The sequence below is a fragment of the Spea bombifrons genome, chromosome 7 (genome assembly GCF_027358695.1).
Source record: "Spea bombifrons isolate aSpeBom1 chromosome 7, aSpeBom1.2.pri, whole genome shotgun sequence".
NCBI classification, from domain to species: Eukaryota; Metazoa; Chordata; class Amphibia; order Anura; family Pelobatidae; genus Spea; species Spea bombifrons.
Genome location: NC_071093.1, coordinates 42703281 through 42726574, shown reverse-complemented (window position 1 = coordinate 42726574; position 23294 = coordinate 42703281). Strand labels below are relative to the sequence as shown.

General features: G+C 42.9%; 1 protein-coding gene across 1 annotated transcript; it reads left to right on the top strand.

The window, feature by feature from the left end:
• Positions 1–619: 619 nt before the first annotated feature.
• Positions 620–20549, top strand: CACNG3 (calcium voltage-gated channel auxiliary subunit gamma 3). The gene is made up of 4 exons (XM_053471186.1): positions 620–946; positions 16456–16539; positions 18929–19069; positions 19802–20549. Exons 1-4 carry the CDS (start codon positions 736–738, stop codon positions 20317–20319), a joined length of 954 nt encoding a protein of 317 aa, XP_053327161.1. The 5' UTR covers positions 620–735; the 3' UTR covers positions 20320–20549.
• The last annotated feature ends 2745 nt before the right edge of the window (positions 20550–23294 follow it).

Below are 23294 nucleotides of genomic sequence, written 5' to 3'. Positions count from 1 at the left end.
AGGGACTCGCAAAGGGAAATTGGAGAGGAGTCTGGAGCTGCCCCTTCTGGACCACAGGTTGGGTTTTACGGCATAGTGACCTGGAGCTGTCCCATCAGCACCACGGGGTAGATTTTGAGGGCTAGTGGTCTGAAGCTGTCCAATCAGCGCCACAAGATTGATTTTAAGGGATTAGTGGTTTGGAACCATCCCCTCTCTTCACCAGAAAGTCCAGTTTCAAGACTGACAGACAAGGGCTATCAGCTGTCCATCAGCACCAAAGATAAACTCCCAACTACAGATAGGGCAGAAGCTCAGGGTCTAGAAAAAAAACAACAAAATACAGCCTTCATGAGGGTGAAAATGCTGCTGGACACTTTGGTCATTTTTAGGCTTGAAAGGAAGAGCGCAAGCTAAAAATACATTTAAAGTGCATCGACTCAGACCCTAGGGTACTCCAGCAGCTGGCGTATAGATATAAAGTGGCTCGCCCAAGGTCACGCATAGCTGGTTTGGCCAAGTCTTCCCCAAGTGGGAAAACCTTTCCCGATCGTCGGTGAGCCGCTTGGGTCATCTGAAAGTTTCTTCCCAATGATTTACTACAACTTTTGGTATCTCTACTGAATATATTTCATTGAACAACATGAAGAAGGCCTGGAGGTGTTGAAGCTTTTGGGAGCCTGGAGTCATCTCATTGGGGAACAGCACCCAACAATGGTTCCTCTATAGGTGGGATCCCCAATATCATGACCAAGCATGAGGATGTGTGACAGAGGTGTCCAGATGTTAATCACCACCGTGGGGGCCTTTGCAGCTTTCAGTCTGATGACCATAGCTGTGGGCACAGATTACTGGTTATACTCCAGAGGTGTCTGTAAGGCCAAATCCACTAACGACAATGAAACTAGCAAAAAAAATGAAGAGGTGATGACCCACTCGGGACTGTGGAGAACATGCTGCCTTGAAGGTAGGCTACCTGTCATTGTGCTTCATTATCTAAATGTCTAACGGTTGTTGATGTATCACTGAAATATGGAATCCTTTTGTTAATTGAGGATTGAGTTCCAAAGTACAATACAAGAGGCATCCTGGGTTAATGAGGGTAGGACCATTCTGACCCAGGACAGGGGTTTTAACTCTTGAAGTGTTGAGAATTGTACTGGTGATGATGATAAGAGGATGGTTGTGTTTTTTTGTATGCTTTGTATCTCTTCTCCATGGATGTCCCTGTAGGACATGAAAGGGCAAGGCTGGTTTCCCCCTACAGAGAATACGTTAACCAAGTCAGATTGAAGGGACAACTTCTCGTAGAATGAGCAGATGAACCCAACGAAGTATGTTCCTCGGGTCATTTCAGCAGATAAGGTGGAAGTTTAATATGAACAGGCAGCTCGGCTTCTCAACTGGTATGAAAACTGTATGCAACCAGCCTCAAAAGCTCTTCATCTTGATGTCAAAGACCTGAATTTAACCTTCTAGGTCACCGGATCCCCATGGATCTCCATCCTTTCTAAGGCTCATCCTTAAAATAACTTCTATCCGATTTTATTTTTCTTTAGAACTCATTCTATCCTAATATTAGTATGTGTGTGTGGGGGGATTGCTTAACACAGATTCACTTTGCTTTTTTTTTCCACTGAAAGGGTTAACTGCTTCGCAGCCAGTGGCCAGCCAGGCAACATTGAGCAATTTCCTCATATTTGGTACTTTAACCCCCAAATTGCTGATTTTTCCTTAATCCAAAATAACCGCTTCTTCTGTTGGCTCCATTTATTATAAAACTAGCCAATGCTATGCTTTTAACCCTTACCTGAATCTTTAACCCCTGATGGCTCTGGGTCGAAACGTTGGCCTTTTTTTTTTTTGCTCATTAACCTATGCTTGATCAATAAATCAAATGTGCACCCAGCCGTAGTTTTTTTTATTTTCGCCCGACCAAACAAAAAAAAACAAAAATCAAACTGGCATAAAAAAAAAAAAAGACAAAAATTACAAAATTTGGACCATATAATGTTTATGTTGTACCACGATGGGTTAAAAGAAACATCCTCTGAAAGTAAAATTACTTTTGTTAGCTAAGTCACAAATTCTCTTTGTCTTTAATCTTCTTTTCATTTTTCCAGATTAATCGAGCTTTTCGCCAATCTTTTTTTGCCTCCCAAAGCCCTTCACCTTCATTCTGAGCGGTATTTAACCCCTTAAGGACAATGGGCGACCGCCTAAACCCATTGAAAATAATGCAATTGAGCCCGTACATGTACGGGCTTTGTCATTAAGGGGTTAATGAAAATATATCAGGCTTCTTACAGAGAGCAGAAATCCTTCAGAGCTTTACATTTACCATGTATTTTAAGACAAAAAAGTTGATTTTATTATGTTTTTTCCTTTAAGTCGATAAAACTGTCGACCCAAGTGAAACTTAAATAAATTAATAAGTTAAATAAATAAATGAAATAAATGTTACATTATTTTTTTAATTTAACATACAGAACCCGTCATAATTTATGTATTTTATGTGATTCCGAGCTAAAAGATTTTTGCGGTTTTTTTGGATGTAATACGGAATAACCGTATGACTTATAATACAGAACACAGGAATATATACATTTAAAATTTCATATATAAAACCAAAAAAAATATATATTGAAATTAGACAATTTTGGATATCGAATCTAGGAAGATCTTTACCAATTAATTCAGATTCCTCATTGTTTTTGTTTAAGAAATGATGTTTTAATGCATCTCTAGAATGTATTTAAATAAAATAATGAACCGGCGTCACCAGTCCCCTTATACACGGGAATGTCCGTCACCAGTATACAGACGTGTCCTCCCAGTGCCTTATGGGAAATGACCCATCTAACGGAGATTCGTCACCTAAACGTCTATCGTTAAAGAAAAAACCCAATTATTTCGTATATTTAAAAGTCATTTGGAATGAAAGATGCTGCTAATTGGTGGAGTTGGCAGGAGAGACGCTTCAGATCGGGGGTCACCGCCAGCGGGAGTCATTGCCGTCAGGGTGATATTTAACTTGGTATTAAAGGGATTTGGCCCCTGAACCGCACAATATTTGGAAGTGGAGACGCTTGATAGGTAAATAAAAATAAATATAGCGGCACTGAAATCAACTCTCGCTGCTGCAGCCGGGGTGCGGATTTCCCTATCCAAATATTTCATGGTCTCCCTCTATAGATTCCCCTTTCCAACATATTCTCCTGCTGTAAAGACTCACTGTATTGGCCTCTACCATTTCTGCTGGGAGGCTGTTCCACTTATCTACTACCCCTCTCTATATTCAGGAGTTCTATGACTATCCCATGCATGCTAATATTCCCTTACTGTATTACCCTCTACCACTTCAGCTGGGAGGCTGTTCCATCTACCATTCATGTTGTCAGTATGGGCGGGAACACCAGAAAGAACACCAAAAGGCTTAAAAGGGGCAATCCGGCCAACATATGCACTTAGCAACATAGGCCCAGTGCACATGCGTAGACAGGTCTCCCATTGATTTCAATGGGAACACTTTCCTGCCGCTGATTGGTGCAGCCTACGGACCACAGAGGAAGAGAGCGGATGCAGCAGCAGGGCTGCAGTTTCTTTGTCACAGAGTACTGTGATATGCTTTCTTCTTTAGAGGGCCATTGTTGTGAACATTCCCAGAGAGGACTGGCCGGTGGTAACAATAATACTGCTAATCTGGTGAATAATGGGATTCCTCGTTTCCTTTTTTTTATTATCCAGAATTTCCAGCTTTCTATTATTTTATAGATTTTAGTAGCCTATTATTTCATTTCTGTTAATAGCTAAATACATCTTACTCTATTTTACTTTTGGACCATTTAACCTGAACCCCTTCGCTAAAATGAATTGACTGCCATGCCAACATTATCTACCAAGAGGGTAGTAGATAAGTGGAACAGCCTCCCAGCAGAAGTGGTAGAGGCTAATACAGTGCATGGGACAGGCATACGGCTCCGGAATCTAAGACGAGACCACCGACTGATTAAGGTTTGAGTCTTTACAGCAGGAGAAACGGGGGGCCGAATGGGGCCGATCTGCCGATTCAAAGGGAAACTGTAAGAAAAAGGTATTCTAAACACACAGAAGCGTTTTTTGGGGGGGTTTTTTTAGAATAAAGCCTTTTTTTTAGTGAAGTCCTTCTGCTGATCTCCGCATGCAAATAGTTCAACGTATGCTGCTACCCACAATGCTTTGCGGGCCCTCGGAGGAACATAATCACGGAATGTGGATGTTTCCTTATTAAAAGCCATCGTTTTCTTTGCTTTTCTAACATGTTCTGCTGCGTGTTCCTCGTTGCGCACGGAAGGAGCGCTGATCCGGCGGCTCACGTCTGTGTCCTGTGCATGTCCCGGCAGCTGGTGATAAAACACCCGACTAATCCTTCAGGAGACTCATTTTCTCGGTACATTTCTGGAGATTAATACAAATCTTATTTGCGGGGCCGGTAATCCGTCGGTCGTATTAACATTCATTCAGCTGGGCTATCGGACGCGGTGATGAGCCGGTATTGGAAGGTTTAAATAAGCGCCTCGATATACTTTCATTACAGTAAATGGCAATAATAAACCAAATCCTATTATTATTAGTTAAATATAAAAAAATATTTAATTTTTTTTTTTTTTTTTAAATATAATGTTTTTAGGCAGCTGCATATCAGCCATTTGTATTCTCGCTCTGTTATCTGAGCCCCGATCTACTAAACAAACCCCCCAACTCATTATCATACTGCCTGTGGGGAACAATAGAATGACTCGGTCTTAATGATTCAGTAGGACTCTCTGACTAATGGAAGTCCATGGAGGAAGGGACTTCATTAGCGTTGCCATAAAGCATCAGCTCAGTGTGGTGTTTGAGCCGGGAAAGTCACCCAAAACATCACATGACTGCATTCTACATACATCATTTCCTCAAGCCTTTTAACAGAAAAATTGGAGACTTTCGTTTCCTTTTAATTTCTATCTATCCATAAAAATTTGTAATATTCTTTTTTGTACCCTTTGTGGGTCTTGATCTACTTTTGGGTTAATTGCGTGGATTCCCCCCCCATTTTTAGAAGGTGAAGGTCTGTTTCCCGCTGGAGCGTGGAGCTCTCCACATTAACCCTTCGTAATGCGCCGCCCGCGGTTTGCCGCCACAGCCTTAGATGAGCGCTTAGAACAGAATAAGATTTTACATAAATACATTTTATCTCCCCGTCTGGAATGCATCTTTTGCATTTTTAATCAAAGGCACGTCGCGTTATTCGGAGTTAAAAGAGAAAGCATGGATGCTCGACGGAAGCAGAGTAATGAGTTTGGACTGCAGCGAACCTTGGGGTAGTTTGAGGCTGAAATACCATGGAGGATTTGTTGAATAATCCAGCGTCTCCATACAGTCTTTTGATAGTAGGCTGGTTGGCTTTGCTAAAAGAGCGATAGATAAGTGGAACAGCCTCCCAGCAGAAGTGGTAGAGGCTAATACAGTAAGGGGGATTTAAACATGCATGGGAAAGGGCTGTAGAACCCTGCGATACCCTCCTACCCAGCAAACATTCCGAGCTCCTAGAAAAGAGGGGCACCAGGGGAGGAAAGGGGGCATCAGGGGAAGAAAGGGGGCATCAGAGGAGGAAAGAGGGCATCAGGGGAGGAAAGAGGGGCATCAGGGGAGGAAAGAGGGATATCAGGGGAGGAAAGAGGGGATCAGGGGAGGAAAGAGGGGCATCAGGGGAGGAAAGAGGGCATCAGAGGAGGAAAGGGGGCATCAGGGGAGGAAAGAGGGGCATCAGGGGAGGAGGAGGGATATCAGGGGAGGAAAGAGGGCATCAGGGGAGGAAAGAGGGGCATCCGGGGAGGAAAGAGGGCATCAGAGGAGGAAAGGGGGCATCAGAGGAGGAAAGAGGGCATCAGGGGAGGAAAGAGGGGCATCAGGGGAGGAAATAGGGATATCAGGGGAGGAAAGAGGGCATCAGGGGAGGAAAGATGGGCATCAGGGGAGGAAAGAGGGAAATCAGGGGAGGAAAGAGGGGCATCTGGGATTTGGGACTCCTAGCAGGACTAGTCATCTAAGAGAAGGACGGTAGGGAGGTTTGCTATGTAGGAACTATATGGTGGGGGGGCACATTTGGTTATATATATATATATAAAGGGGTAAATCATCTCTATATACATGGCTTGCCCGCTCCCAGCGGGATAATTGCCCCTTGTAAGAATTCGCTCCGGGTTTTCCTGTCTCGGCGTGTCCTGGACATGCCTCTCGCGTTGTTTGACATAAAATACGATGCATAATTCATCCAAAGCCTTATTAAACGAGGCCGTGGCAGGGAAAGCCTCGAAACGCGTGCTGCTTGAGCAGTCATTTCTCATTTCATAACGCGGAGCCACAAACGATGAAACCTTTCTCACAATCCCGCGGCTGGCAGAGTCAAAACGCTCATTAAAAAGTGCAAAAAATCCTCGAAATAATAAAAAAAATACATTTAATTGGTTTCTTTGAACCGGACCCATAGGCCGCGAACGCTTTACATAGCAATGCAAAACATGCAGGCAATATTTAGAGATATTTTAAAGATTTCCAGAAAGATCATGATGAGATTTATTATTTCAAGGTCATTATATTAAAATTGAAATATTTTATCATTGAATATTGAAATACATAATTTGAGGACAGATCGGCCCCATTCGGCCCCCGTCTAGTCGCTCGTTTCTCCTGCTGTAAAGACTCAAACCGTAATCAGTCGTTGGTCTCGTCTTAGATTCAGGAGCCGTATGTCTATCCCATGCATGTTTAATACCCTCACTGTATTACCCTCGAACACCTCTGCTGGGAGGCTGTTCCCACTATCTACCATCTATCCTTGGTCTCTAGTGGGAGGAGGCAGAATATGTGGCCCTCTGCAGCACACTCGGCAAAGCCTATGAATCCATGACGGGAGGGATTTGGACACCGTGGACGTTGACATGATATGTGGGACAGTCTTAACGTGTGCGTGTCTCGTATAAACATACAAAGAGCTCCTTCTCCAGAGACGATGTGGGAAGGTTTTACGTAATATTTTATAAAAGAGAAAATGCATACTCCCCCCCCCCCAAAAGACAATTTTCGGCTATTTTCTCAGTTCTTATCCAAAAGTGTTTTTAAGGGCCGATCTAGTTTTCTGCTCACGTAAGCGCGTTATTAGCGGGTGGCACACATGCCAGTGCGGAGCGGTTAGACGATGCCCACGTGACCCGCCAGAGACAGACAGTACTAATGAAGGCGGACAGCCCAACACTCTCTGATCATAACAAGCCTTAACACATCATCTTATCGCCTGCCCTCCAATCCCCTTCTACCCCGACCGCTCCTCATCTCTCCTTTCTCCTATTTCTTTATTATTAATCTATAGACCGGGGTCATCTTAACTCTACATCTAGCCGCCCATTGCTCCTGCTGTAAAGACCCGAACCTTAATCAGTCGTTGGTCTCGTCTTAGATTCAGGATCCATATGCCTATCTCATGCATGTTTAAATCCCCTCTACCACTTCTGCTGGGAGGCTGTTCCACTTATCTACCACCCTCTCCGTAAAGTAACCACCCTGTCAGGTGATCTCCCTTATTATGGAATATGAGCGTTCCACCCAGGTTTGACATTTGCGACATGAGCTGCATCGTATGTCCGCATGGGGACCCCTCACCCTCCACGGCCTTTTGTAATTATGATACCAGTGGTAACCTTTAATTAATCGTTTTCTTAATTAGTTCTGGGCAATCAAATGTCCTCCTAAATGTTTCTGATGCCTTCGAGACCCGCGTATTAACGAGCGAGATATTGGTGAATATTTCTCGCCTCGTTGGTCTGCGCTCATCTTAATTATTGTTTTGGTCCAATAAACGATATCACAGCCCCGGGAATGTAATCACTGTGAATGCTTTAGGTTTATAAATGACTGGTTTAGAACATATAGAACATATATTTACTGGTAGAACGTATACTTACTGGTAGAACATATATTTACTGGTAGAACGTACTGGTAGAACGTATCTTTACTGGTAGAACGTATATTTACTGGTAGAACGTACATTTACTGGTAGAGCGTATATTTACTGGTAGCACGTATATTTACTGGTAGAACATACATTTTCTGGTAGAACGTACATTTACTGGTAGAACACATATTCACTGGTAGAACGTACTGGTAGAACGTATATTTACTGGTAGAACGTACATTTACTGATAGAACGTACATTTACTGGTAGAACACATATTCACTGGTAGAACGTACTGGTAGAACGTATATTTACTGGTAGAACGTACATTTACTGGTAGAACACATATTCACTGGTAGAACGTACTGGTAGAACGTATATTTACTGGTAGAACGTACATTTACTGGTAGAACACATATTCACTGGTAGAACGTACTGGTAGAACGTATATTTACTGGTAGAACACATATTCACTGGTAGAACGTACTGGTAGAACGTATATTTACTGGTAGAACGTACATTTACTGATAGAACGTACATTTACTGGTAGCACGTATATTTACTGGTAGAACGTACATTTACTGGTAGAACACATATTCACTGGTAGAACGTACTGGTAGAACGTATATTTACTGGTAGAACGTATATTTACTGGTAGAACGTACATTTACTGGTAGAACACATATTCACTGGTAGAACGTACTGGTAGAACGTATATTTACTGGTAGAACGTATATTTACTGGTAGAACGTACTGGTAGAACGTATATTTACTGGTAGAACGTATATTTACTGGTAGAACGTACTGGTATAACGTATATTGGTAGAACGTACTGGTAGAACGTATATTTACTGGTAGAACGTACTGGTAGAACGTATATTTACTGGTAGAACGTGTATTTACTGGTAGAACGTACTGGTAGAACGTATATTTACTGGTAGAATGTATATTTACTGGTAGAACGTATATTTACTGGTAGAACGTATATTTACTGGTAGAACGTATATTTACTGGTAGAACGTACTGGTATAACGTATATTGGTAGAACGTACTGGTAGAACGTATATTTACTGGTAGAACGTACTGGTAGAACGTATATTTACTGGTAGAACGTATATTTAGAGTCTCGTTTAGTTTCAGTAAATGCATTCCGAAACATTTAAAAGCTGAAAAGGTTGAGCAATGTCTGATCATAATTTAAAGGGCGCATTTTAATGACTCCCAGCCACCCACCCATCCCCCCCCCGGAGACATGCCACACATCACCCACCCTCATCACTCGGCTGCCTCCGCGCGGGGGGCACGGCACAGCGTTTTGGGGGCACAGGGCTTGTCTTCTGCTCCTCTGGTGGGTGGACGTGACCTCCTAGCACCGCGTGACTTCCGCCAAGCTGCCGTATTAAAGCAAAAGCTCCTCGTTTCGGAATTGTGACCTTTTCAACGATTCAGCCACATTAGAGGAAAATATAATATATAACCCGAGGGCAACTTGTGCATTACCGGCGATGCGAATCTCTGCGGGAGGAGGGCCAGGTTACCGCGAGTACATAGAGGTTCAGATAAACACAGCGGCAGAAGAAATCTCATTTGCTCTTTGTGAAGAACCTTTTTTTTTATTTTTTAGCTAAAATAAAATCTAGATTTCTTACATTGTTACAAAAATAAATCGTATATATAAGACGCTGTTTGGGGGTTGAAGCTTTGGTGACATTGGACAGTCCCAACAGAGAAGCTTCGCTCCCACCACAGGCATAGCCCTCAACAAAGAGCCTTCTTTTTGAAGACCATTCTCCCACCATGGTCCACGGTGGTCTCTGGATAGTCCGTAGAAGTCAGTCACGATATGATAAAGTGTTTGGTCGTTGCTACCAGCCATTTCTTTCCAGGAGATCCCTGAACCTTGTCTTGTGTTTCCAACGGGGCTTTGAAGGCTCATCTGTGATTGGCACTCAACCGTTGGCCCTTATGTTTCATAACTCGATAATGATTCTAGAAAATTTTCACAAGAATATCTATTCCGGAACTATTGGTTGTTTATTTGAATTTTTAATGTATAAACCCGTTTCCTGCTCTTTTTATACACATCATCGGGGCTTTTAGGGCTGTAGAACCCTGAGATGCCCCCATACCCAGCAAACATTCTAGAGCATCAAGGGAGGAAAGAGGGTCATCGGTGGAGGGAAGAGAGACTGGGGAACTGTCCATAATAATAGGGATAGGTGGGAAACATGAGCTGGCTTGAGACGACATGGTCTTGGGCTACAACCTGTTAAACGAGGTCTCGCGGCTGAGACAGACACGAGGAATAGAAGCACGCTACTTGCTTCATTTTTTTTGAGACGACGCCGTGAAGGTCATCGACAATTTTCCCGTTTCCTGGGAATAAACCCCTGCGGAAAATATATTGACAAATCCATTTTAAAGTTCTTTTTGTGCCGCGTTACTGTGGATTTACAGACCGCTACGCGTAGGTTTTGGAGCGTACCCTCTCCTTGTGTTTGTGTCTGTCGGTGTCTGTTTTAATCTGTGTGTGCGAAACATGCGCGCGAATGTGCCCTGGTGCGTGATGCCATTGGTTACTATAGAGACCAGAAGTCATTATGAATGCAACGTTAATATTCGCCCCTCTGCCAAGAGCCGGCGTCTTTTCCTCTGAAATGTTGTTATTTCCTCTCCGTGAGGATGTTACCTGTCTCTTTCAAAGCCTCCCGGTGCCGGCGGGGCAAGCATTTTGTCTGAAGTTGCTTGCCTGCTGGTTACGCCATTGTGCTTGGCAGACAGAAATAGATTATAACAATGCGAGGGCGCAGGGCCAGCCTTGCTTTCTCTGGAAGTCTTGAATGTTGATCCCAATTATACAGAGACTTTGTGCGGCTTGGAAGCCATCAGGCTTTGTGAATAGTTACACAGCCAAGCATGGAATGGCTACAGATAATACACGGCTCTCCATGAGCGATATCAGGCCCGGAGTGGCCATCTGAGACGCTGTGGCCGGGGCGGACTGCACCCAATTTTCACCCAATCTGCCGCTCCCCCGCCACTGTGCCACACTGATCGCACCCATGGGCGCTAATGCTTAGCTGTACGCTCCATGAGTATACAAACAAAATGGAAAACATCCGGCGGTCACACTTATGTGATTTGGTGGCCAAATCTGTAAGATGTTCGAGAGCATAGGATATTAGCATATGTGTGTCTGTTACTGTATGCTGTTAGCGTGTGTAAGTGTATGGTGTCAGCGTGAGTTTGTGTGTCTGCTAGAATTTGGTGTTAGCATGTGTGTGTGTGTGTCAGCATATGGTGTGATTGTGAGTGTGTGTGTCAGAGTATGGCGGTAAGTACACTCATGGGAGGATCAGAAGGCGAAGTGATGGGTGACACATCGGCAGAGCAATGGGATCAACATGGGGTGGGTTGATTAGAGGGGGGGTGGGTTGATTAGAGGGGGCTCTGGGCCCAGGATTAAAGTCTGTACAGGGCCCCAAGATTTTTAATGGTCAGAATCAGAAGGTCAGAAGGGTAAGGAATTAGTAACAATCGGTGAGAATTCGGGTATCCTCTGAAAATACTAAATAAACTAAACTCAGCCGGATTCCCTTGAAATTGTTTTTGCCGCAATGCTTCGCTGCATCCGTGATGGTTTTATGACAGTAATCCCATCACCCCCAACCCTGACTCTTAATTCACATCCAGTGGAAATGTTAAAAATAACTCAGATCTTGAGCAGTGAGAAGAAAACCAAATCATGGCAGGATTAGAGAAACACGCAGGCTTTACACGCAGGCTTTACACGCAGGCTTTACACACCGGGTTTACACACAGGCTTTACACACCGGGTTTACACACAGGCTTTACACGCAGGCTTTACACGCAGGGTTTACACGCAGGCTTTACACGCAGGCTTTACACACCGGGTTTACACGCAGGCTTTACACGCAGGGTTTACACGCAGGCTTTACACACCGGGTTTACACGCAGGCTTTACACGCAGGGTTTACACGCAGGCTTTACACACCGGGTTTACACGCAGGCTTTACACGCAGGGTTTACACGCAGGCTTTACACACCAGGTTTACACACAGGGTTTACACGCAGGCTTTACACGCAGGCTTTACACACAGGCTTTACACACAGGCTTTACACGCAGGGTTTACACACAGGCTTTACACACGGACTAAACATGCATGGGAGAGGAACATCGAGACCAACGACTGATTAAGGTCTGAGTCTTTACAGAAGACTAGACGGGGACGATGTGCCGGCGGATTCTACGCTTCTATGTTAATAAAGCGTTCCTGATCTAATAAGGTCTTCTGAAAGCGCTGTTACAGAGTAAATACTTAAACGTTACCATCTACAAATCATCGTAACGAGAAAGGGCTCTGATCCTTATGTCGTTTTTGCACCTCATTATCAAATATGTTTTGACTGCGTGAATGGTTAAATTAATATCCTAATATAATTATCCATGTTCTTTTTTACACGTGTATGCAGCGAGATCTACACATACATGTATGTTTGTGAAAGATCATCAAGAATGCTTGCATTGTCCCCCCTATAGACCTAGTGATCCATAAGCGGGCCATGGGCTAACAGTTGGAGGACTATGTGTGTCGCAGTTGCCACCCTTACAACAGGATGACCTAAACGTAGCTAGCCAATGGTGGAAACTACAATTCCCAAAATGCTGAGTTAGCCTAAGATTGCTGATCCTCACAAAAGCATCATGGGAATTATAGTAAAATGATGGCCATAGAAATGCCTACGGAAACCTCAGGAGTTAAAACTTTCCTTCTTATAACTGATAAATGAATCCCCCACCCGGTAAATTGGCCCAGCACGGCACAGCGCACACCATTCTATGGTCTTCTCGGCCGTATGCCGCGACCCGCTCCTCTCATCCTCTACCTTTCTGCACCGCAGGCGCCGTTACCTGGACAGATAGAAGCATTGGTCCTTGATGACGTGGCCCCTCAGAGCAGCCAGAAACACGGATGAATTCGGAAAGCGGGCAAAGGACACATGAGGCAGGCCTGTTCCCCCGCATGTGTAATTTATACTGGCACAAGAAGCCAGGTAGCCAAAAGCAGTGTAGTAAACCAAACTTAACCTGTTCAGTGCCAGGAAGGCAAACAAGACACAGAGGAGACCTTTGTCAATGTGGAGCTGAGAGGTCACCTGGGGGCTCTAGGCAATAACCTCTAGGTTCTGCATGAGAAGCAAGTAGGTCTAAAGTTCAGTTACAGAGGTACAGTGATAACTGGGGTAACTTGACAGACTTATTTCGAGAGCACTTGATCATGGAAACTTAAGCAGCCACTGGTCCAACCGCAAAAAGTCAACCTGTTGAGACAAGATATGACGAGTGCAGTTATTCAATTTAACTGCTATCAGATTTACTGTTGACTTTCAGTCTACTTGGTCATTGAGTTGAGTTCAGTTCTAGGTCAACTCACCTCTTCTCGAGGAGTCAACATAACACAGTTAGGTTGGAGCCCTTATCTGGACTTGATGGCCAATGCGACTTTCCTAAAAACTCACAGTGACTTAAAAGTAGAGTGACTTTGAGTGGAGTCAACCTTAAATAGGTTTTACTCGGCTGAATTTGTGAGTAGGTGAGGCGCTCCATGACCTGAGCATCATGACTCAACAGTCAACTCAATGCAACCAGCCAAGGCCCAGCCACATTAACTAAAGTGTATTGTGGCACTTTCAGCACTTTGTCTCAGGAGGCTTTAAATCTCTGATTATTACAACGATGGGTTAAACTATTTTACGCCAACAATAAGGTAATGCAATAAACTCTGTAGTCCTCTAGATTAGTTGGCGGTCCATTGAAAACCATTTTGGGTCCCATTTTGCTTACTTATTGGTAACATTGCTTACGTCATTGTAGTTATATGCCCTGCGTCTGATACAGAATAAAGGCAACTGATGCCAATTTATGTCTTTTTTAGGAAACAACAAACATGGAAAATAATTCCCTTGATTGACGTATTTTTTTTTACCTAATTAACTAAACAGTAGACTAATTACAAAACATGGCATGGCTGGGTGGATCGCAATATTATTCCGATATAAAGCTTCAGCTATCTAGCAAATGCCATCCGTTCTTGTGATGACACACACGCATTCACGCTAATCCCACACTAAATTATTTTTGTTCGATACATATAGACCATGCTTTGTTATGTGCTCCCCAGCATCTTGTTGTTGACAAGTTCCATTGACTATATATCTCTTAACCCCTTAATGACAAAGCCCGTACATGTACGGGCTCAAAATGCATTGTTTTCAATGGGTTTAAGGACTGCCCATTGTCCTTAAGGGGTTAATATTAACCGTGATGGGTTTTAATAGCGGTGAAACGTTCCATATACGCTCCCCAAACAATTTCTTATTTAAATGCTGAAAAACAAATACGATGTAGGATGGAATATAGGTCAGATGTATCTTACTGACAGTTTAGACGTAACGAGCAATAATTATAATAGAAGAAGATATTCTTTCACAGGTGGAGAACGAAACATCTTGATATTTATTCATGAATATAACTCTCAGAATGTCATTTTGGGATTATTGATTCGGCTTTAACCTTTACGTCTGGATTTTGCGCTCAAAGATGAAAACAGATTGGTTCTTTTATGTCGTTAAGCAAAATGGAATTCTTTTCTGGTATTCTTCTTTTGCAATTTATTTTAGACTGTGTGACCGAAGTCATTCGTCGTGATGGGGGTCGCGTTTCTGCGGGTAGGGAGAATAAGTAATAGAAGAGGGTCCCGAAAATTTAAGCCAAACCTTTCAATTGGCTAAAGAATGTAACCTTTTTTTTAGGGGTGTGGTTAGAGGTGCGGCTGTGGGTGGGGCTTTAATAAGAATTTATAAGCGACTTTATAAGCTATTTTCTGGCTGTTTATCACTTAGAAATTGTGCTAATAATAAAATACTATTATAATGATATTTTATAAAATAGAGTATCTGCAGTAAACACTTTAACAGGCGTTCTATTTCCTGGAATTTGGCAAATCGTCTATACTGAAATTAACATTTTTTTGTTTGCAAGATAATAAATCATATTTTATGGGAAAAAAACACCTCTGGAACACTTGTGGTGAGAGTAGTGAAGGGATTATGAAAATGACTTAATTTGGTATTTTTTCTGGGATAGAAATGAGATTTCGGGCCAGCTGTACGTGGTACGCAGCGCATGGAGGCCGGAGACGGTCTCGGCTCACTGATATTTCACAAACATATGTACAGGAGGACTGGGAAATTGGGTTTGGTTCATTACCCTTGCCCTTCCCTCCAGCGAGGAATAGATTTTATTTCTCTCCATCACACGCACCGGAAGGTAGACAAACATATTCTCTGTAATCGGGGGTTATTCAAGTGTGTTAACCGTTCACGTCCCAGAGAGCCCATATACCGTACAATGTCAGCACTGCAGGGACGCAACGCCCCGTAACGATCGTTTCAGAACTATAGTGCTTCTAATTTAGGTCACGCATGTTCACAGCCAAGCGCACGGGGACATTGTCACTGGCGCACAAGGCGTGCTGCTGTGTGGATAGGGTAGAAGAAGAAGCCACGTTAACGGGGTCTGTCTTAGATAAAATAGCGCCCCTGAAAAACACCTGAGGACCCCTTATGTGCCATACCCTGGGGCAGGGCTGAGACACTTGGTATGCTCATTTCGGTGGTAAGTAGTCGTCCCCTGAAAACACAAAACAATCAACTCAATGCCTATTAAACCCCAAGGACCTAGGCGATTAACGCTCCTTAAGGAACCACGAGGAAAGACCATAGGTACCCCCGACATAATAACGTTCAGCGGTCAAAAATATGGAATTCTAAAAAAAAAACAATAAAGACCCGAGATTATTTCTGATAAAAAAAAAATCTTTACGGGCCGGATAATAATGAGATCATTAAATAATGAAAAAAAAATAATAAGGTAAAAAATAAATAAATATATATATATATGAGATATGAAAACTCTTTATGTTACAGTTAGAAATTTCCTTGATTTTCATGAAAACAGCTAAGTAACCCCAAACTTGGTAGTGTGTATATATATATTTATATATATTGTTTAATACCAAGGGATTAATATATTAATATATATATATATATGTGTGTGTGCGTGTGTATATATATATATATATATATATATATATATATATAGTTTAATACTGCGGGATTAATAAATAATCATAGCCCATAATGGTATAGGTGTAGATAGTTCATTATTTAGTAAATTTGGGTCACGTTAATGGTTTTTAGGGCCGCTGTCATTTCATGGACAGTTGATATATAAAGATTTAATAATCATCCTACGTCTGTCGAAGCTTTGTACATCAGAGGGGTGGAAATCGCTGAGTATGCTTCTTTTATTGTGTTTTTTTTACAGAAGGCCTCTTATCCCAGAAGTGGGTTTGCGTTTGTAATATTTTGGCGTGTTTACTGGTTTTGTATATAAAAAAAAAATTATCTCTCTCCCGCAGGAGCATTTCGAGGGATGTGCAAGAAAATTGATCACTTCCCGGAGGACGCAGATTATGAACAGGACACGGCGGAGTATTTACTGCGTAAGGATGCGACTATTTCAGAGCGGCCTATCTGGACCAAACAGCTTAAAACGGAATCCCGAGCGACGCGACTGTTCAAAAACTTATCTATCCATTTGCCTCTTGCAACAAAGTCATCTTGAAGAAGACGGAAGCATAGAAATACTCAAACGAGCTTCCCTTGGCATAGCAAAAAAAATAATTTATACTGTAAATCGGCCAAGTTTGAAAAGTGGTGTTATCGCCATAGCAACCGATAAAAGGTTTCAATCGGTTGCTATGTTGACAAGACCGGCGTAAAAGTTGCGCTTACTGACTTTCCCTTGGTATAGTGAAAATAATGAAAAAAATAAAAATAGAAAATAATTAATTGGCCACGTTTGAAAAGTGGTGTTATCACCATAGCAACCAATAAAATGTTTCAGTTGGTTGCTCTGGTGACAAGATGAGTGTGCATATCCACTTTGTGAAAGTAAAAATAATTGCCAGGTTTATATTGTGTAATCGAGCTGATTAAAAAATATGATATATATTGTATGTATATATATATATATATATATACCGTATATATATATTATTTTGTTTGTAATGCATCCAAACACTAGATATTGTTGAATTTTCCCTGTTCAGCATAATATATCTGTAAAATAGCCTAGGTCAGGGGCATCCAACCTGCGGCCCTCCAGCTATTGCAGGACTACATCTCCCATCCTCCTCAGCCAGCCCCTTAGCTGAATGAGCATTATGGGAGATGTAGTCCTGCAGCAGCTGGAGGGCCGCAGGTTGGACGGCCCTGGCCTCGGTATTGATTTTGGACAGGCTGGTCTACTTGGTCTTCTTGTGAAACCTCGATGCCTGAAGAATCTGCAATCGGTGAGATTTGTCCAGCTGTACCCTGCGCGATATAGTCCCGATATCAGGAAAACGTGCTAAAATGTGGTGTTTTTTTCCTTCTTACCTAGAATACTTTTAATAGGTAATTTATCTTAATTTAAAGTAAAGATTCATTGCATGGAATGATTAAGGTTCCGGACAGCCCAGGGCTGGCCATGGACGGCAGATGCATCATTACAATGGCATAAAAACGGCAGTCGTTTGGCGGCCGCTGGCCTTAAAGTGCCGGGACTGCTTAGTCATCCCCAGCCCTCCCCAGTTTTGACTCTCAGACCCTCTATGTCTGGTGTTCATTTAAATGCACGGCCGCGCCGCTTCGCGGATCTAAGGCAATTCGGCGCGTAGCGAGCGGTGCCCGGAGCGACCCGACTGATAAGACCAGCGGACTCCCAGGGACTCGGCTTAAATAAATACACCGAGATCGTTTGTAGCAATCCAAGAGCCTCCAGCATTTCTCATTTATTGGGAGGCAGAAGTTTCATTTTTTATCCCGTCTGTCTTCATCTGTCCTGAAGATTCTGAAATACGTTCTCCTGCAATAAAGACGCGGTCAGAAGCTGACATAGATTTATTTGTGCGGAGGGGAAAAAACGGGGATAACAGAAAGCCTATTGTATTTCCGTCCAGGAACGGAATCTGCTTATCAAATTCAGGTGAATTACGAGAGAAAGACCGAGTATTAATCTATTGGGTTTATTATTTCTGAAGGGACGATATATTCCGCGGCACAGAACAAAACTTCTACAAGTCCATATTGCCGAGGGCTGCATTTATTGTTAATAGAATCATTTGTGCTGAGGATGTTTTCGGAGACGCTCTATTAATGTATCAGGGCCGGGTGTTCTCTACATCTCCCCTAAAAGATTTTGTTGGAGGAAAGTCCAGGGGTGCAGTGCCAGGGGGCTAGCGGGACTTCCAATTACTGCAGATGTGACCCCGTATCTCATCAATCTGAATTTTTTAATAGTTCGTACTGGGGGTGTATTAACCCTGCGGGCTGCACTGGGCGTACGGTACAACGACTGTAGGTCCATCATTTGGCGGCCACGGGCCTTAAAGGTCCCGAGCCGCTTAGCCAACTACAAACTGGCCCAGTTTTGTATCTAAGACCCTTAATGTTTAATAATCATTCAAATGCGTGTCCGGACTGCGTTCCAGTCCTAAGCCAAGTGGTGTCCGGAGCAAGCGGACTGATAGGAGTAAGGCGTCCCCTCATACTCACAACCGCCCCCTCCATGGCCGCCATCCCCGCTGCAGACCACGAGGGTATGATGTCATATCCCGGCACCTTTTAAAGGTCTATGGAGGCTGTGCCGACACTGCAAAGTTGCCTCCATTTCTTTTATATTCAGGGTTCTCTGCAGACCGAATCATGAGGATTCCCTTCCAGCCCATAAAAGAAACAAGATCCCCCCCTAATGTGTACGCTGGATGTGAGCAGTTATGGCTCCCAAATGAATGGACCTTTGGACGAATGCCAATCAACTAAATATCTCTTATTCCACCTTTGATCCAGGTGCTGTCCGCGCTTCCAGTATCTTCCCAATCCTCAGCGTGGGTCTTCTGTTCTTTGGGGGTCTTTGTGTGGCTGCCAGTGAGTTTTACAAAAACAAGCACAATGTTATCCTCAGCGCGGGGATCTTCTTTGTCTCAGCAGGTCAGTATTGTAGGCGATCTTGGTGGTTTTTTTCTGGGGTCCAACACATAAATGCAGTGAAACAAGGGGGTCCCAGGCTCCCCGGCTTAATAATCAGAAATAATCCTCTGCTCAAACTTTTATTACCTATACTACATGACTTTTAAAAATGTAAACTATACTATTACCAACTTCCTTAGCTTTATGGAGCCATTTATAGTACCTCCAAACAAGCAAACACCCAAAGGATAAAAAAATTAGACCTGAAACAACGAATCGATAAAATCGATAATAATCGATAACGGGAATCGTTGTCGACGATTTCCGTTATCGATTAATCGAGTGATCGATTCGTCGTTGGAGCGCTCGGCTCCTTTCACTTACCTCCGCCGGAGAGAGAGAGATATGATTGCCGGGTGGGAAACTGATGGGGCAGAGTGTGGGTGGGTGCAGGGCATTTTATTAAATATTTTTTATCCGATTAATCGATTAATCGAAAAAATAATCGGCCGATTAATCGATTATTAAAATAATCGTTAGTTGCAGCCCTAAAAAAAATATACAAATAATGGAAATAATAATAATAAAAAACATATGATGTCATAATTAGATGCATACAATTCACCTTCCACAATATGGGGACTTGAGTCAAGGTGGCCTGAAAAGGTTAATTGTTTTATGGATTAGAAATGTTAAAATCATTAATATTTTGTAATAATTTTGTAACAATCTAACCGCTTCTGCCTTCCCCAGGATTGAGTAACATCATTGGGATTATTGTCTATATTTCGGCTAATGCTGGCGACCCGGGCCAAAGCGACTCAAAGAAGAGCAACTATTCCTACGGCTGGTCCTTTTACTTTGGGGCTCTTTCTTTTATTATCGCGGAGATGGTGGGAGTTCTAGCCGTCCATATGTTCATCGAGAAGCATAGGCAAATCCGAGCCAAATCCCACTCTGACCTCTTCAAGAAATCAGCTTTCTCTCGGATTCCCAGCTACCGATACCGCTTCCGAAGACGCTCCAGCTCCCGCTCTACTGAGCCTCGATCCCGAGACCCATCGCCCGTCGGCAAAAGTTTCAACCCCATTCCCACTAGCGACATCTCCTTGTACACGCTGACCGCCCGTGACCCTACCAAGGTGACCGTGGGCTCCTTGCTAAATTCTGAAAGAGAACATAATTTTCTTCAGGTCCACAATTCCATCCCGAAGGACTACAAAGACTCTTTACACAACAACCCTTCCAACAGACGCACCACCCCCGTCTGATCCTTCCCGTTCGGGGAAAGAAATTACGAAAAACTAGCCTTGAAGAAAAACCTGTAACGAGGCGAGGAACCCTAAATTGGTTCCTCTACGTTCTACAAGAACCCATGGAGACTCATGATGCTGCGATCTTCACCAACGTACCCATGTATGACGCGCCACCTTCCGGAAGCTGAGAATTTTCAGACTCACTTTCACGTCACGTACATTCACAAGGAAAAAAAAAATGAAAACATGAAACCGGGAAGAGGATTAAAAAAAATGTATAGGGTGGGATTGAAGTCGCTCTTCACGGCTCGTAGGGCTGCCTCGAAAAACGAGATCTATGGAAGCCACCATAGGCATAGTTTTTTTTTTAGCAAATGTTGTATATTCAATCAGAAGAGCGTTCCTCGTGGAGAGTTAGAGAGAATGATTATCTGATCGCTATCCGTTCGTGGTGGTTGCAGTCGGACTACGTTGCAGAGCTCGTGGCGTTATGCAGAAGGAAGAAGGACTGCAGAAATAGGATTATATCCGAATAATTCTACTCCAGATTAGTAATCTTTAATAACGCCACAATCTAAAGTCATTGGGACGCTAGAGATTGAATTTTAAAGGGATACCATAATAGAGAGAGGGGTTAGTAAGTTTGGGGGCCTCACAAAGACCCCCCCAAAAAAAGGCCTTCTGGACAAGAGGGTGGGAAGAAAAATAAAGGAGGGCGATTGCCGACAATATTTCATGAGAACCGTACTAAAAACACCCGAAATTTGCATTTATGTAGTTAATTCCGACATAATAATAATAAAAAAAACTATATATTTAACATTTAAAATGCCAGTTTTGTTTGGGAAATAAAGATACGTTTGGATGTGGAATGAAACCTGGTTTATAAGAGTTTTTTTTTTTTTTTTTTACTGAAATTAGTAGGAATTACTTAAAAAAAAAACAGTATTTATTGAATATCGGAACACGCCGTAATGTAAGTTTGAATTTATCATAAAGCAATCTCCTTCCGAAAACTCTGCAAGACAAAAAAAGTGTGCGCGGAATTTTAATATAGGGCGATCTCTCCCCACGCACATTTTTTTTTTTGAGAGAGAAAGTGCTGTTTTGACAGGAGTGGGGGCGGCGGTAGGTACAATGTAACCATGAAAACTGTCTGAGCCAATCAGGACGCTCGGAAATTTTAAGTATGCATATGTCCCGTGTTTATGAACAGAAATCATCTTTTTTTTTTAAGGCCAGCAGAACGAAGCTCACTGGATAATCTAATTTGTGACTCATACCGAAGAAGACATTTATTTATCGGAGTCTGTCAACGATGCTTAAAAAATATATACAAAGTGGAGGAGCGCACAACCTAAAAATCATAAGAGGCATACACATTCAGGTTCCGGGGTTCCTGTTCTGGGGCTTTCAAAGAAGATGGTCTTCCAAAGAAGTGTTTAGTTATGGGAGACAGTAAATTCTATTGAAATGCAGACATTTAGCAGGCAAAGATTTTTGTCGGGATTTTTTATATATTTTGTCATTCTTATTCTAAATATTTTTTATTTATTTTTTAGATTTTTTCTTAATATTTTGGGGGGTATTAAATTAATATTGACAAAGCTGGCCGTATACAATGTTACCTGTTTTATTGCTAAATGGTGATTGGCTCAGCGAAGTCGGCTCAGATGCTTCCTAATATGACTTTTGTCTGGCTTGCCAATCTCTATTTCTAGAAAACAAATTTCTCTTAAGACCCTTCCAAAAAAAATAACTCATAGAAACATAGAATTTGCCGGCAGATCGGCCCCCGTCGGCCCGTCTAGTCCACCCGTTTCTTTCCTGCTATAAATACCCAAACCTTAATCACTTTTAGTATTAATACAATAAAAAAAATGATTTGTCCAGAGCGGGGGTAAAAAGGCACCTCTGGCACTTTAAGGCCAGCCGCCACCTAATGTTGTAAGCACGGCCCACGGGTGGATATGTCAGGCCGCCAGACCACCAGATCTGTTACTGGAGCGATGACAGACTGCGGCCCACCTGGCATTTGCCCGGCGTGTCACATGGCCGCCAGCCCGGACCCCATCCAGAGCACAAGTGGCTACTTTTCATTAAAATGGAAATCACGAGAGAATTGCCGCTGACCGGCTTCTTCTATCAGTGTTTACAGGCAGTCTTTGAACCGAAGTAAACGCATTACTGATTGCCAGCTACGGGTAACACGTTCCGTGTTCCATTAAAATGATTTAGGACGATTCTAACAATTCTCACATCACGTTCTATGACAGTTTGACAAATATGCGTCTGTGAATGAAACCTTTTTCAGAACTGAGTCCAGGGCTATCAGCGTCTCAAAAACCCGGGGAGAAAAAACCCCCATTGCAGCCAAAGCTCATTAAACAGTCTGAAAAATGACAAGCCTGCTATACAGGACGAGACGGGACAAAGCGGGTGGAAGAGGGACGTCATAACCTTCACGGTATATTTCTTGGTCCATAGCTGTGCTCTTCTTACCCCAGAATATTCTTTGGGAACCATGTATACGGCGAATGCTCCGGGAGACACTGGAGGATGCAGACTGCTTGGCTCTATTGGATAAACTCAACAATAATGGACAGAAGGTCCTGTCTTTATATGATTGACCACACAAATATACATTATGATTTCCTTTGCTGAGAGGGTTGTAGATAAGTGGAACAGCCTCCCAGCTGAAGTGGTAGAGGGTAATACAGCGAGGGGATTTAAACATGCATGGGATAGACATACGGCTCCTGAATCTAAGACGAGACCAACGACTGATTAAGGTTTGAGTCTTTACAGCAGGGGAAACGGCCAAATGGCTGATCTGCCGGCAAATTCTGTGTTCCTACCCTTTTTTTTATTCTGAGGGTCACTGGTAGTCCGTTAGCCAAAGCCTGGATACCCCTGATATGCTCTACAGCCCGCGGCGGAGGACACGCTGATTAACAAATCCATTTTCTCCGGAGTAACAAGGTCGTTGG